At 41.5% G+C, this 15,742-nt stretch overlaps 1 protein-coding gene across 1 annotated transcript; it reads left to right on the top strand.

The window, feature by feature from the left end:
• The first annotated feature begins 2,244 nt into the window (after positions 1–2,244).
• fam20cl (family with sequence similarity 20 member C, like) lies at positions 2,245–15,434 on the top strand. Its single transcript, XM_034089835.1, has 11 exons — positions 2,245–2,352; positions 4,966–5,514; positions 7,192–7,370; positions 9,592–9,670; positions 10,955–11,047; positions 11,184–11,299; positions 12,026–12,206; positions 13,164–13,273; positions 13,524–13,605; positions 13,750–13,809; positions 15,148–15,434. Exons 2-11 carry the CDS (start codon positions 4,967–4,969, stop codon positions 15,416–15,418), a joined length of 1,719 nt encoding a protein of 572 aa, XP_033945726.1. The 5' UTR covers positions 2,245–2,352; position 4,966; the 3' UTR covers positions 15,419–15,434.
• Positions 15,435–15,742: the final 308 nt, after the last annotated feature.

Here is a 15,742-nt window from a genome sequence, read left to right as displayed (position 1 = left end):
AGGGGCGTTATCATGATGATGAATCATTAGGATCAATGGGTGCTGTCATAAATCTAATTTATTTCCTAATGCATTCAAACATGCAATATTTATCTAACAAGGGATCTATCCTCTCACTCTGTCTCTATTCCTGTGTGTGTGTTTTATTGTAATCTTATTTGTGACATTTAACACTTGTTTACATGTAATGAAACATACTCAGAGGCTGCCGATAAGAAATCAGACATATTGCCCCAGTTTTTAAAAAGCGTCCGCCTAATCAACGGGACCTGCTGCACATACATTATGCATTCTCTCTCAGAGCGAAGTTAGGTAATGAACAGAAACATATCGTTGGCTAATTAGCCGTATGCAGGAGAACGATTGTTCAATCCCCAGAGGACAGAACATGCCGAAAGCCAGGGAGAAGGATTTAAAATAATAGTGGGCGATATGATGGATGGTTTATGATATAATTAACAAGAGATAAAAAAAGGGAGACAGGTTTGAAGAAGGACACAAAGTGAGACTGTGTTAAAGAGATTAATTCTGATTTCATCTGGACTCCTTTAGAATATGAATGTATTTCCTGCATGCTTCTCTGTGCACCTTAATGCAGACACTATGAAACTGCGTAGGACAAAAAAGAAAGTTCACGGCTTTTAACCAATACATTGAGTATTAAAGAAAACCATTTTAATTAATAAAAAAATAGTCTCTCTGAAAAAAAAAACACCAACTGAGTGTCCTTTCAAAAGTCAAGACAGAAATCAATAATACTGTAGAGCAGGGGTGCCAAACTCAAATACACAAAAAGATGGGTGCTACTCGAGGGCCGGACTGGTTCAATGTTTATAGCAAAACTTATTGAAATGAACTTATTGCACATATTAAACCTGGAACTAACAAAGCTTAAATTATTGCCTATAAAAACAACATTAAACATTAAATAATCAGTTGCATTCATTTCTTATGGCTCTATCTGCGGCTTCTCCTCAGTCATTTCTTATGAGTACATTTTCCCACAGGCCAACAACAGCTTCAACAAAACTATTTCCCTCAAAGAAAAACCAAACATGCCCTGTTGCCGTGAGAGAAAAAGTGCAGAAGGAAACATTGAACTCAGTGTGCTGCTCTGAGATGCTAGCTCAGATACTTGGCATCTCATCTCGGGTGCAAGGTCATCAATGTTTGGGCTCTGAGCGGAGGAGACCCTCAGGATTGAGTGAAGGTCTGCGTGCAATATACCGGCGGGCCAGATCTAATAGTAATCAAAAATTATCCTGCGGGCCGAAATTAAATCCACCAAGGGCCTGATTTGGCCCCCGGGCCTTGAGTTTGGCCCATGTGCTGTAGAGCAAACAAATATGTGAGAAAGGCCACACAACACAAGACACAAGGAGAATACAAAGTTGACAAACATGGGAAAATAATACATTCTGGGGAAATGCGATCCTTTCCCTTTATTAGCATGAGCTGAGAAGAACATTGACAATACCCTTATGTGTTGGTAGTCCATACACGATACTACTACTAGCAACCCGTTAGCTTAGCAAGGGAAACGAGAACGAGAACTTCTGAAGATTAATCTGGTTTAGTCATCTGTTAAAAAAAAAAAAAAGGGTGCAGGACTATTCCTTGGACAGATTTTTCTACCATTACTGTTCCTAGATACAGCAGTTTTTTTGCCAAATGAAACCAAACAGAAGCAGTGTGTAGCTCCTGTAGGATTTATTGATTTCATTGTGTGGTGTTAGTTTTGCAGTTTTATTTCGAGCTAACTTCCAGCAGTGGGTGGATTTGCTGCCAGTTTGCCAGCACATTTTGTTAGCTTTGGACATAGCTATAGCTAGCTGTTTCCAGTGTTCCTGCTGAGCTAAGCTAACCAGTCGCTTAAAGTCAAGAAAAATATAATAAGAGTTCCTACAATGTCAAAATATGACTTGGATTGAGATAGGAAGTGAAAGCTGTTTGTTGTTAGCATGACATTCAGGGTTCCCCATTGAACCCTCCTGTGTTATGATTACTTTTACAAGTCAGTGATGTTGTGTTGGACCTCTGTCTCTACAGTACTGCTGTGAGCACCTCCATTATCATCCACTCCGTATTGATCCAGGCAGATCAAAAGATCATTTGGCATATTGATTCTCTCAACTGTGGGTCACGCAGACACAGGTCACCGTGACTGAAACATGCCCGTCCCTGTACTTCTGTTTGGATTGCAGTGACCAGATGATAACAAACAATCTTCCTGGGCAGCATCGGGACAAAAGAGCGATAGAAATGTCACTGCACTCCGAATATACTCTTTTTACAGAGCAAGGGAAGTGGAGAGGAGGAGAAGAGAAAAAGGTCTTGATGGGAAAGAGAGAAGTAAGTAATTCCTACAGCCTGAGGGTCCGCAGGGGGAATGTTCAATAATGTATTGATGTTCTTATTGAGAACTTCTTTCTTTGATGATTTATTCTAAATAGATATATCTGGGTTTTGTTTAAGTGCAGTGCGAATATGTGTGTTCCTGTTTATCTGTCCATCCACCTGTCTGTCTGACTTGTATATTAATCAGTCAATTGTTATCTCTTCTAAATATTAGCTTTTTATCGTTTTGTGTTTGCCTAAGGCGCAGAGCAGAGAGTAATATCTAACTAATACAAAGATTGGATTGAAGTCTATGAAAAATGTCCCGACTTCTCATTTGATGTATTACCTCAGTAATTAATTTTCTAATGAGTTTTAATTACTAGTTTACAATCTTCTTTATTTCATCATGATTTTAGTTTAGTTAATAAGTTATGGTCCCATTAGGAGTTGAGTAGAACCTAAAGTAGGGTTTGTAAAGTAAGCCAGTATACCTCATGATTGAACGGGCAGTATTACAGGGTGTTTTTTCAGTTCAGGAGAGGTCATTTTCACATTTTGTTAGACTAAACATTAATTTTTTAGCATACTGTTGTACTTTGCTCCACGCTCTCCTGTCCACTTCTTGTTCCAAAAACCAAGATGCCAATGAATACTTTTTTAACAACATGGTTTTAAGAGGATCTCTGGTTTTCCTCTTGTGCCACCATGTTGTTCCCACTTGTGATTATGAGTGAAAGATCTTGTTGTTTTTGCATTGCATGGTTAGCCATGAAATCTGGTATCCAAATGACGCAACTTGTCCTCATTCCCCTCAAAGGACTGTGATATATTTGGTTATCCCTTAAAGGTGGGGTTGGTAAGTTTCAGAAACCGGCTCGAGATACACTTTTTGTTATATTCCATGGAATGCTCTCAACATCCCGATAGCAATGAATATTTTAAGTGCTTTGACAAAAAATCCATAAAAAAATGTCATCTGTAGAAACCGTAATACTGTAAAAAGTACATCCAATCCGTTTAGCCGGCCCGGCTAAACGGATTGGATGGCCTACCTGCCTGTCAGCCTTCCATCGGGGCACAAAATTATCTCGTGCCCTCATTGGTCATGTGCGCGTTCGTGTGTGTTGGAGGAGGGGCTCTATAAGGAAGTGGCAGATTTTCTCCGGTTGTGTATTTTCAAATTCTAGCGATCTCGAGCCGGTTTCTCAAACTTACCTACGCCACCTTTAATGTTTCATGTTGCGTCTTCATCTTGTCAAATGTTTATGACTGAATACCTGAAACCTAACATATCCCATCAGATTTAGCTTTTGTTTGTGGTTAATGCATGCTAACTGAGATGGCTAATATTACACCTGCTAAACATGTTGGTATTGTCATTGTGAGCGTGTTAGCATGCTTATGTTAGCATCTAGCTCCAAGCATTGCGGATGCCAAAGACAGCCTGCTGCAAAAGACAGTGTCTGAAATTTAGGAACAAATTTTGACAGTGTGTAAAATCTAGGAACAAATTCAGGCTGTTGCTATGACCTACGTCTGCGAACCAACCAATCAGAATACGACAGGAAATGATTCACAATAAACTCAATGGCGTGAGAATTCGAAGGCACTATTTTGGAATTAAATGTAGGTGCAATCGTCTGTTGCCACCCTTACGTCCCGTCCACACTACAGCTTCAAAAAAAGCTTGGAGCTGAGCGTGTCTGAAGCTCGACCAACAACCAATCACATGAATCTCCCGCCCCTGACACACAAGCAGCGGTTTGATTGGCTAGAGCTTGTACTGGCATATGATTTGATTGGCTGACGCTTCCACCGAAAGCTTCAGAAGCTTCAAAAGTACGGCCCCGTCCACACAGCGGCGTTGGAAGCTTCTTCCAACGCTTCTGCCCATTCACTTTGAATGGGGTGACGTCACTTTTCGCCGAACTGCATTGTGGGAAGCAGAGCTTTCCTGGCGTTTCAGGCTTCAAAAGTTGAGCAATGTTCAACTTTTGAAGCTTCTGAAGCTTTCGGTGGAAGCGTCAGCCAATCAAATCATATGCCGGTACAAGCTCTAGCCAATCAAACCGCTGCTTGTGTGTCAGGGGCGGGAGATTCATGTGAGTGGTTGTTGGTCGAGCTTCAGACACGCCCGCCGACAAGCTTTTTTTGAAGCTGTGTTCCAAAGCCGCTGTGTGGACGGGCCGTTACTGTTTGTTATTGCTCCTTTGTGAAATGTCTTCAAGGTTCAAGGCTTTCATTAGTCATTCGTACATAGCTACAGTGTAGTTATGATGATGAACATCTTAGGTCACAGGCTCCACCAACAGAGCAACACAATAAAACTGAAAAACAGAACAAAGTAATACAAAAAGAAAAATAGTAAAATAGTGTATAGTGAAATAAGATTGGTGATTGGAATATGATATATTAGATATATCATTTGTAAGTTGCAGCCAGATCAATGTTATGGATGTTGTTTCAAAGTGATGTTTCTTTCTTATGATGTCCGAGTGTGTGCATGAGTGGGATGCAATGGTCAGACCCGTGTTTCATAACGATCACGTTTGAAGGGCTGGCGGGCCTCCATGGTCTGTTTAAATGTTAAATCTCTTTCTTTGTTGTTGCCTCTTTTTCCACCAGCATGATGAGACAGAAGCTGGGTCGATCCACTCGCTCCATCTATCTCTATCTGGCGTTTCTCTCCCTCGCTCTCCACCTCCTTCTGGCATTTTTTTGTTTCTCTATCCTCCAGACAGCATGTGTACCTTCTTCCTCCTCCTCCTCCTCTTCTTCCCATCCAAAAACAGATAGTGAGCACCGTCAGTCCCTCTCTCACTCCTCCTCTTCTCCAGCTGCCTCCTCCTCAAATAAACTGCCAACACTCCTCCAGAACGAAGAGCATCACAAACTGAATTCCAACGAGTTAGACCATAAAGAGAAAGACTTATTATGGGATGCCACTGAGAGGGAAAATAAACTGACTGGAGGTTTGATCCGAAAGGTCAAGGGTTGGTCTAAGCTCGAGGCGCTTTTCAAACACCCGCTGTACAACCTGCCACCTCAAAGTTTGCAAGACGATGATTGGCTGCTGAGGGTGAAGAAAAACACTGAACATACAAGTGATAAAGGAAGTGAGGAAGGAAGTGAGGAAGAGGAGAAGGAAGACTCCATCGATACTGACGGTGATTGGTAAGTGAACAGGATGGAGAAAATAGATCGATATGTCACATATGGAAAGAGAGTTCTTCCCAACGTCCAAGCTGAGTTCCCCCTTTTCCACATTTAACTATAGTATCAAAATGAGATCACAAGCCTTTTTTTTAGACATCTGGTTGTCAAGGGTCTGAGGATGGCAATGTCAGTCATGGTCAGTCTGTTGGCCCATCGCTTCAATCCTTAGTAATCTCAATTATTACTAGAATTAAAAAACCTTACATTCTTGACATTCTCTCTGGTGCCAACATGAGGTCTGCACGGTCGATAACACGGTTGGATTAGCATGACATCTAGCCTAAACTTTGGTGAATCATTGACTGACAAACGGCAGCAGTCGTCCAACATTTTGGTTATAGCTGCAAAACAAAGGACATTCACATAGATAACTAACAAACTAAACGTGCGCTGACTAAAATAAGCTAGCATGCCAACACAATAACCCAGATAGTAAACAATATTCTGTGTTGGTAACACTCTAATAATAGAGTGCCGCAGTGACGCGTCCTAAAACCAGGAAGTAAACTCCTTCCGGTTCCTTCGACAAAAACGCAATCTCTCCGTAGGGTTTTGGAAAATAGCTGGAAATAAGGTCTGTGGTTGAAACACGTTTAAGAGACGGATCACGTTTTGTTCAGCCGGATAATCTCCACATGTCTATCCTACTTTTATCATTTCTAATCATAAATCTAGTCGCCAGAAGCAAAATGCTAACGTTATGCTATAAAGGAACTACAGCAGGGTCGCTGCTTCGACCTCACGCCAACTTAAGATCCATATTCAAAACTACAGATTCAAAATTGTACGAGTTGAAGCTTTTGTTTCAACACTCTGCACGAGGCAGGGACTTGCTTTCAAGCAGAACAGGGGGAACAAACTTAGCGGGAGTGTTTACGTGTTCGGTGTAATGACGTAAAACGGCCTGGACAACTTCTGTAGTCCTATTCAGCCACTTGGTAACAACCATCGTTTTTCAGACACCTCAACTCTTCAGAAATCACCAGTGGGGTCACTGCTGATGATTTAATGTCGTAGAACAAAACGTGATCCGTCTCTTCAACGTGTTTCAACCACAGACCTTATTTCAGCTATTTTCCTAAACTATGGAGAAATGCATCGCTTTTTATCGAATGAACCGGAAGTGGTAAAAATGCTAACTTACTTCCGGGTTTTAGGACGCGTCACTGCGGTTCTCTATAATATAACCTACAATCAAAATGTTGTTATGGGCTACCAGGGCTAGTTAGGAAATGCTAGCACGCTAACACAATCAACTAGTAAACAATGTTGTGTTATTTCTTAATTAGAAATAAGAACATGACACAATAAACTAAGTTGGTGAAGAATACTTTGTGCTTTAAGCTAATGAGAGAATGATAGTAGTATGCTAACTAGGAATTGCTAATCATGTTCCTGCAAAACTACTGTTAGTGATATTTACTTGTATCGTCTCTCAGTTTTAAAGTTGCTGTAGCATTTGCAAAATAATGTAATGTGTTGCTTTTAGTTACAATCTTCATTACACATTTAATCCCTACGGTTTATTTTTCATATCTCAGAGTAAGCCTGGAGTAAACTCTCTGCGCCTCAGCTTGACTATAACCTTAAACGACCTGTTCTGCCTATGTATTGCCTCCTCTTCCTCCCCTGAAGGGAGAGTGCCAGCGAGAAGAAAGGCTACGACAAAGTGTCTTGGACGAAGGAGGTGGAGACCCATCCTCCATGGCTGCGCTTCCACCTGGGCATCTCTCGCTGGGAGCTGTACGACAGGAAGGATCCCAACCTGGCCCAGCTGACTCACTATTTGGCAAGGCAGCGTGTCCTCGGTGCTGGTGAGTGGGGAGGTGGGGATAACAGGTTGCAGGACAGAAGGAGAGGTGGAGCGAGGGAAAGCCAGCAGAGAATGAGGACAGACGTTAGAGCCGGGTGCTCTGAGGAAGGGGAGGGATTTACATTACCCTCCATTTCATTTTCTGTTCCTGAGAATATTTCCTAAAATTTGAGACGGATACTTTTTTTTTCTCTCCGGCACAAATCACAATGCAGATATGATTCTTTAAATATTGTGTTCTGCCAACTCACAATTAGATTTCTAACAGCAAAGACAACGAGTTTTAACTGGTTATGAAATAATTAAGATATGACTTGTTTGTAAGCAGAAATAACAAATTCCCAGAAGACAAAGTTCCTATATTTACATTTTCACACAGTTTTGCTATGAGTTGCATTTGAGCGAGACAAAATGGAAGCAGGAGACTTTTCTCTAAACAAAATGATATAATACGTTTATTTTATTATTTATTAAATACATCGTGTAAAGTGGTTTTATGTGAATGTGAATAACATTACATTACATGTTACTTGTTAGACGCTTTTATCCAAAGCGACTTACACACTTAATACTGTGGACAATTTGAACCTCCCCTGATCCGAACACCAACGCACTACCCACTGCGCCACACGCCTCCCAAATGTATTTTGTGGCGAAGGCAAAGTTAACTTTGTGTCACCATCAAACTTTACCCTGGATCGTCCAACACATGCTTCAATTCCTTCAGATAACTCTTGACACGAATACAAAGCCACAACCAGGCTGCGTTCTCATTTCAACTCTAATCTCTTTATACAAACAAGCTATTCTCTGAGCGAGCCAGAGGCAACGCAGCATTCACCAACGTGTTCCCCTCTGTGAACAGAAGCTGTGCCAAAGTTTATATTCAGTGGAAATCACATTTTTAGAAGCACTTTCACTTAAAGTGGAGCACATGCTAGATGACAAATCTGTGGGTTCACATCTCAAACAAAGCATGTCAATATACTTTTACTTAACAGCAAAACCTAAATGCTGTAATGCAATCAAGAAACCTTATAGAAAAAAATCTATTCATGAAACGGACACACTCTACCGTTGCTTCAAAACATTTAAATGCACATTTCGTGTTAACACATCTCAGACACCCTGTCTTCAGCACGCCCCATCATGAATAATGCATTGAGATATGGTGCAGATGTAGCACTAATCACAGCTAAAGGCTGAATTTCATCCATGTTTTAATGTGTAACATGTACCACAGTGTATATATTTAAAGATTAGATTCATATTTCCCTAATCAGAGTTATAAACAGGTGTTATACATAAATATGAGATGATTTGATTTCAATATTTTGAATTATTTACTGGACTTGCTCCAACAAGCATGGCATGCAGCAACCAAAGCAGTGGAGGCATTGCATTCATTACCAAGTCTTTTGATTCCAGCTGCACAACAATCCCGACGACTAAACATATGTGTAACGTTTCTATGAATGTTACTTTATTGATGTAATTACTTGTACTGATGTAGTATGCAAAATACAAATGAAGTAAGCAGAGAAGTATCTACTGCTGTAAAAAACGGTAGTATTCATTTAAAATTGTATTTTTATTGTTAATATTGTAGCGACCCTGCGTAGGATGTCCAGGGTGTCACTCAGGCATCCCCCGTCTCTCTGCCAATCATAGAGCTGCACAGTGATGCTGGTTGAGGTGCGGGCCTGTGGTTGGGGGAGCGGACGGGGGAGGGCGGGGAGTTGTGAGTAGGCACTGCTATATATATGTGTGTTAGGTTAGTGTGAGGTAGAACCCACAAAGTGTGCATGTACCTGTGATCATCTGTAAAGAACAAGAGTTATTAAAGCCTCATAACGAGAAGCCTGTTTCCGACTCACCGTGTGAACGTTACAATATTATAAAACGGCCCTTTAATATTGATTGCATGTCTTTTTGCAGTAATGTACCAAGGGTCTCGTAGCAGCTTTGACTCTGTAATCAGCCACCATGTGGAGACACACATGTACTGCAATACATTGAACACATACTCAGTGCACACAAACAATTCAACATTACAATTAGAGAAGATGCAATTGTGTGATGATTGCAGTATGTATGTGCACTGCATACTCACTTCACTATTGTGTCTATGTTTTACTGCAGTGAGAGTTGCCAATGAAATGTCGTTGTCCTTTGTATGACGACAATAAAGAAATATTCTATTCTTCATGCATATGTTTCAGTTCAGAAGACGGGAGGCACGCAGCTCAAACTGCTCATGTCGTTCCCAAACTACGGACAAGCTCTTCTGAAACCCATGAGGTGAGAGTCCTCTGTGTCTGATGCCCGAAGCTGTGATGACTGATCGTGCTATCCTGCCCGTTCAGTTGTGAACACGTTAGATGACGGATCCATAGGTTTCATTTCTTCTTTTAATGCATCTTCTCACACACGACGCGCATGTGAATAATTTCAAAACCGGCAATCGTAGAACCTTGCACACAAAACAATAAAGAAGTGAATTTGGCCCGTGTGCAGGAATGCTTTACCCCTCAAATCATCATGAATATCAATTATTCAAGCCACTGGTGCACACGTATCACACATACATACACAGACACACAACCTCCAGTGCTTCAACACATTTTGTGTTTACTCAACTCGGACATCACGTCTTTAGCACGCTGCACAATAATGAATGCGAGGAGATATGGTTCAGTTACTGCTAAATCACAGCGAGATTTCTCATTCAACCAAAAGCGCAAAATGTACTGTTACACATGAGAGAGGCCCTATTAAGCTTTTTGGGGTTACTAACTTTCCTGTAGTGTGTTATGTAGGTTTGTGTGCATGTAAATGGTCTGCAAAGGCTAACATCATAAAGTGCCCTGCCTGAAACACCTCCATTGGACTCACTTCCTGAACAAAGTGACATCACTATGTAACACTCGGTTTTCGCGCTCAAACACATTGTACTAATAGGCTAAGGGGCAGGACTTCTCTTAGCGGTTGACCAATCACAACAGAGCCGGCCAGCTAACCAATCAGAGCACACTGGGCTCTGGTTTTAGACAGAGGGTGAAAAGAGGTGCAGGCAGTATGAGAAAAATAAAGAGCTTTTTGAACATTAAAGCATGGAGACATGTTTCAGTAGAGGCACTAAATATAAATATGAACATGAGCCCGGGTAGGCCCATGTAAGTTTGAGAAACCGGCTCGAGATACACTTTTTGTTATATTCCATGGAATGCTCTTAACATCCCGATAGCAATGAATATCTTAAGTGCTTTGACAACAACAACAAAATCTGTGGAAGCCGTGGTGCTGTAAAAAGCACGACCAATCATCTGAGCCGGCCCGGCTAAAGTAACTGGATGGCCTACCTGCCTGTCAGCCTTCCATCGGGGCACAAACTGATCTCGTGCCCTCATTGGTCATGTGCGCGTTCGTGTGTGTTGGAGGCGGGGCTCTGTGAGGAAGTGGCAGATTTTCTCCGGTCGTGTATTTTCAAATTCTTGCGATCTCGAGCCGGTTTCTCAAACTTACCTACCCCACCTTTAAGTCATCATAGCGGATTTCTGTTTATATCCGTTTTTTGTCTCACAGACAATCCAGAGATGCAGAGACGGATGTGAACCTCTTCTACTTCTCAGACTTTGAAAGACACAACGGAGAGATCGCTGCCTTTCACCTTGACAGGTACGGAGCCTCGTCAGTATCCATCAGAGCAACACACGCCCAACACTGGGATTACTCTTCCATGAAGCCGTTGGGCAGCTCGTAACATCTTCTTATACGGAAACAAGTTTGACCTTTCTTTCTTTTTCTTTTTCAGACTGTTGGGCTTTAACAGGATCCCTCCTGTTGTTGGTCGACTGATCAATGTGACCTCAGAGATCAGAGAGATCACCACCGACCACAGGCTGTCCAGGACCTTCTTCACCTCCCCTGGTATGTGTGCGCATGCATTTAGAGTCTAGACAATCGGGCACTTGTTTCTCTGTAGAAGTTTCATGTTTCTTTTGGGTCATTTTGAGTCCCTGTGTTTCTGTGTTTCTTGTCACTTTGTAGTCATGTGAAGCCTGCTCGTAGTTGTTGTATCTCTCTTTGTTGTTGTTTTGAGCTTGACTGTAGTTGTTTTGTGTATATTCGTGGTCATTTTGTGTCTCTTTGTAGTCATTTCCAGTCTTGTTGTGATTGTTTTGTGTGTCTTTGTATTCTTGTTATGACTCTTTGTAGTTGTCTTGTGGGTCCACGTAGTTTTTTTGTGTCTTTATAAAGTCATTTTTGGTGTCTTTGTCGTTTTAATGTATGTCTTTATGGTTGTTTCTTGTCTCTTTTTGTCATCTTGAGTGACACTTTCCAGTATGTTGAGGAGTTGTGAGTCTCATTGTGGTCTTTTTGAAGCTAGTGTGGATCTCTCTGTAATTGTGTTGGGCTGTTGTTGTCTTTTAGGTCTCTTTGTAGTTGTTTGATTCTCCTTTGTGGTCATTTTGAGTCTTGTCCTTGATGGTACGTGTCTCTTGAAGACACTTTAGTCCCTGGGCCTGTAGTCTAAGACCTGTTCAGTAATCCATTCATGCATGTATGTGAGTATGTATCCGTGCCACCTGCACTAACATGTGACATACTATCCATGCAAACTGAAAAACTAAGCTGCCGTCTCTCTGACTGCAGCGGGCAACGTGTGTTTCTATGGCCAGTGTGAGTACTACTGTTCCGCGGAGCACCCGGCGTGCGGTCAGCCCCACAGTCTGGAGGTTTCTCTGGCCGCCATGCTGCCAGACCTCAGCCTGGCTCCCCGCCGCTCCTGGAGGTCACCATGGAGGCGCTCATACAGCCGCATCAAGCTAGCAAAGTGGGTACACCATTTTTACAGAATATGTATTATAAATGGTTGATTTTGAAGGTCCCCTATTATTCTGTTTCTCATCAGTATATTACAGCTCTCAGATATATACAAAACATGTCTCTGAAGTGTTTGGCTCCAAACACCAAACAGGTCATTGCAGCATTACCCATAATCCCCTCTGTTTCAGCCCTGTTTCCAAAGTGCTGATTCTCTGTCTGTTACTTTAGATCAGGGGTGTAAAACTCAATTTCATCGCGGGCCACATTAGCATTATGGTTGCACTCAAAGGGCCGGTTGTAACTATATAAATATACATATATAAATATATAATTATATAAAATAATGTATTATGTTACATTATTGCCTCTGAATTGGATTATTATCGGATAGGGTAATAACTAACGTCTGAAAGCAGAAGTCCAGGGCAAATAATTGCAAGTCTCTTCAGTGCGCATGTCACAAAACGAGATGCATTGTGGGACATGTAGTTTATGGGCAACCTGCTTCTGTAAAGTGGCATGTAACCGTATAATAAACGTATTATATTCTTTGCATGCTCTTGCGGGCCACATAAAATGAAGTTGAGGGCCGGATTTGGCCCCCGGGCCTTGAGTTTGACACCCCTGCTTTAGATGAAAATAAGGAGCCCCTCCCCGGTTTCCTGAAACTTTCAGAATGTCTTTCGACAGAGGGGACACGTGTTGATGTAGAAGAGACATGAAGAAGTGGACTTTGCATAATGGCTGAGCTTTAAACAGAAAAACCCTGCAATAATCACTGCAGTAATCAATTGTAATGTTTCGACCTTCTGTTGGAGTCTAGTTGGGATGAGTGTTTGTATCATAAGGCTTCACTGTCCTCTGGTGGTCAAATTAAAACAGTAAAACACAACATTAAATATAAGTACTAATATCATCCTATTAGTATCCTTTTTCTTCTACCTAATTGCTGTGTTGTTCCCAGGTGGCAGAAGGACCCGGCCTACTGTGACACGGTGAAACAGACGCCTCCTTACAACCACGGCACCCGGCTGGTGGATCTCATAGACATGGCTATTCTGGACTTCCTCATGAGTCAGTGCTTTCATTTAAACACACTCCTAGCTTGAAACAAAATGGGGTTTACACAGTGAAAAAGGCTCACTGGCCTCTTCTTCCTTTAAGATGTAAGGGGAAAACATTCAAAGTGTATAAATAATTAAGAAAAAGAGTATTGTTTCCCAGGTTAATGCTCAGGATGTTATCACAAACCATTATTATCTTTGTGTTTCGACAGAAATGTCAGTCACATAGTCTAAATAAGCATGCATGTTTGTCTTTGAAGGCAACATGGACAGACATCACTATGAGACGTTTGAGAAATTTGGAAATGAGACTTTTCTGCTGCATCTGGATAACGGACGGGCGTGAGTACAATGAGCTGCTGTCTGGGAGTTGATAATGCTACTCGTATAGAAGAGGCAACAGCAACTAATATGTAGTAGAAGTCTGAGAACAACATAAATAAAGAAACATTATATATGGTTGATGCTCTTGATGATGTTTTTCAGGTTCGGCCGTCACTCTAAGGACGAACCGACTATTCTAGTTCCTTTGAAACAATGCTGCAGGTAAAACAAAACACTGTCTGTTCAACTATCCAATATCCAACATTTCTGCCTTGAATGTCCAAAGACAACCAGACCTATGCTATATATTTTGTTAAATTGTGTTCTAATATCATCCCAAATAATTCCAACATTTATCAGACTTGGAGAAATCCGTTTTTTTAATCAAGGTGACATTCCATTTCATTTAGTCTCCTGTGAAGAATGCTCTTGCACATGCATCAACATTGGGGTTTGTCTGCCAGAAGCTGTCATAAATGGACTTTTTATCTAATTTGAGCCCCATTTTAACAACGCACCTTTAAGATGTTGGTTGTTGTTGACAATATATTGTAACTGGTTGAATGTTTTTAGTCATCAGACATCTGGATCTTCAGTTATCAGACAACAAGCTGAGCAAACGGCTTATTTTAATATATTTTGGGTCTTCTCACCTTGTTGATTTGAAGAGAAATTAGACCTCTGTGGATAATCCAGCTCTTGGTAAAATCCTCCTGAACGTCTAGCTATCAAATTACCATAGCAACAAGCTGAGCAAGAATTTCCATGTTACGCCAAGAGGTGTGGGAAAAAAGTGATTTTTAACGTGATTTGCTACAAGATGCCACCAGATATACCGTACTTTTCGGACTATAAAGCGCACCTGCATATAAGCCGCAGCAGCTAAATTGTCCGTCTGTCTTGCTCTCGTTCTGTCTCTCGGTTCCACTTTTACTTTGGCGCGCTACCTGTCTCACTTTTCCGGCCTCCAGCTTTTCCTGCTGGAGCCCGCCCCTTAGAGGTGGCGGGCGCGGACCGGTCATAGAGCCCATAGCGTTAAAGGTGGTTAATTTTACCTGTGAAATCCATAGATTTAGGAGGTTCCCTAGTGGCCGTTAGCTGTACAAAAAAAAACGGCTTATAGTCCGAAAAGTACGGTAGTTAATTTTTGATATTATTCATATTTATTTTTTAATGAGCAACTACTAGTGGCAATAAAACTACAAAAAATAAAGGGATGAATTAAAAGAATTCAGCACATTTTGTATGTAATCTTTATTTAACCAGGATAGGCCTCATTGAGATTACAAATCTATTTTTCAAGAGAGTCCTGGCCCAAGAATGGAAACAGCACAGATACAGACAATTTAAAAAAACACAATCACAACACAGTCTTACACCAAGTTCAGCCAAAGCATTTACAGACACAGCGGCCTGCTTCAAGGTCAGTTAGAGTAGCACATAATGACACCTGCAATTAACAGACCAGAAAGAGGGTGAGGAAACTTGAGTTATCTCTGAAGATTCTGGCTTATGTGTCAATATCTCTTATGATCTTGAGCTCTCCACCCATATGTGTAGCATCCGTCGCTCCACCCTCCTCCGCCTGCGTCTCCTGTCCCTCCCTGGTTTCCGTCTCAGTGACGTCATGAGGGAGTCTCTGGCTCAGGACCCTCTGGCCCTTATCGCCCCGCTGCTCTCTGAAGGAAACCTCTCTGCTCTGGACCGGCGCCTCGCATCCGTCCTGCAGGCGGTGCAGACCTGCCAGGAACACCACACAGACGTGATCTACAACGACTTGGAAGGATACGATGCCATCAACAGCATGCACGAGGAACAAAACAATAAATGATGTATTCAAGATTCAAGGCTTTTATTGTCGTTTGTACATACAGTAGTTACAGTGTAGATATGGCAATGAAAATCTTAGGTTACAGGCTCCTCCAACGGCGCAACATGATAAAACAGACAATTCAAATAGTGCAAGTAATACAAATAAAATAGAATGGAAATAGTAGAGAGTCTATATTCAAGTAATTAGAATATATTTTCCCACCGTTGGGAAGGTTAGTTTCAAACTGTAAAAAGTGTTCAAGTTACACTGTGGACAAATGTAAAAGGCAATGACGATTTTCTAAATACTTCTTCCTACAAATGTTATTATATTTGATTACTT

The sequence above is a fragment of the Pseudochaenichthys georgianus genome, chromosome 8 (genome assembly GCF_902827115.2).
Source record: "Pseudochaenichthys georgianus chromosome 8, fPseGeo1.2, whole genome shotgun sequence".
NCBI classification, from domain to species: domain Eukaryota; kingdom Metazoa; phylum Chordata; class Actinopteri; order Perciformes; family Channichthyidae; genus Pseudochaenichthys; species Pseudochaenichthys georgianus.
The sequence above is the reverse complement of the archived record's forward strand: the minus strand, read 5'-3'. Positions and strand labels throughout refer to the sequence as shown.

Coding starts and splice junctions, on each gene's coding strand:
- fam20cl (XM_034089835.1), top strand. CDS start 4,967: ATGATGAGACAGAAGCTGGGTCGATCCACTCGCTCCATCTATCTCTAT. Junction 5,515..7,191: donor ATCGATACTGACGGTGATTG/GTAAGTGAACAG, acceptor CCTCCCCTGAAG/GGAGAGTGCCAGCGAGAAGA. Junction 11,048..11,183: donor GCTGCCTTTCACCTTGACAG/GTACGGAGCCTC, acceptor TTTCTTTTTCAG/ACTGTTGGGCTTTAACAGGA.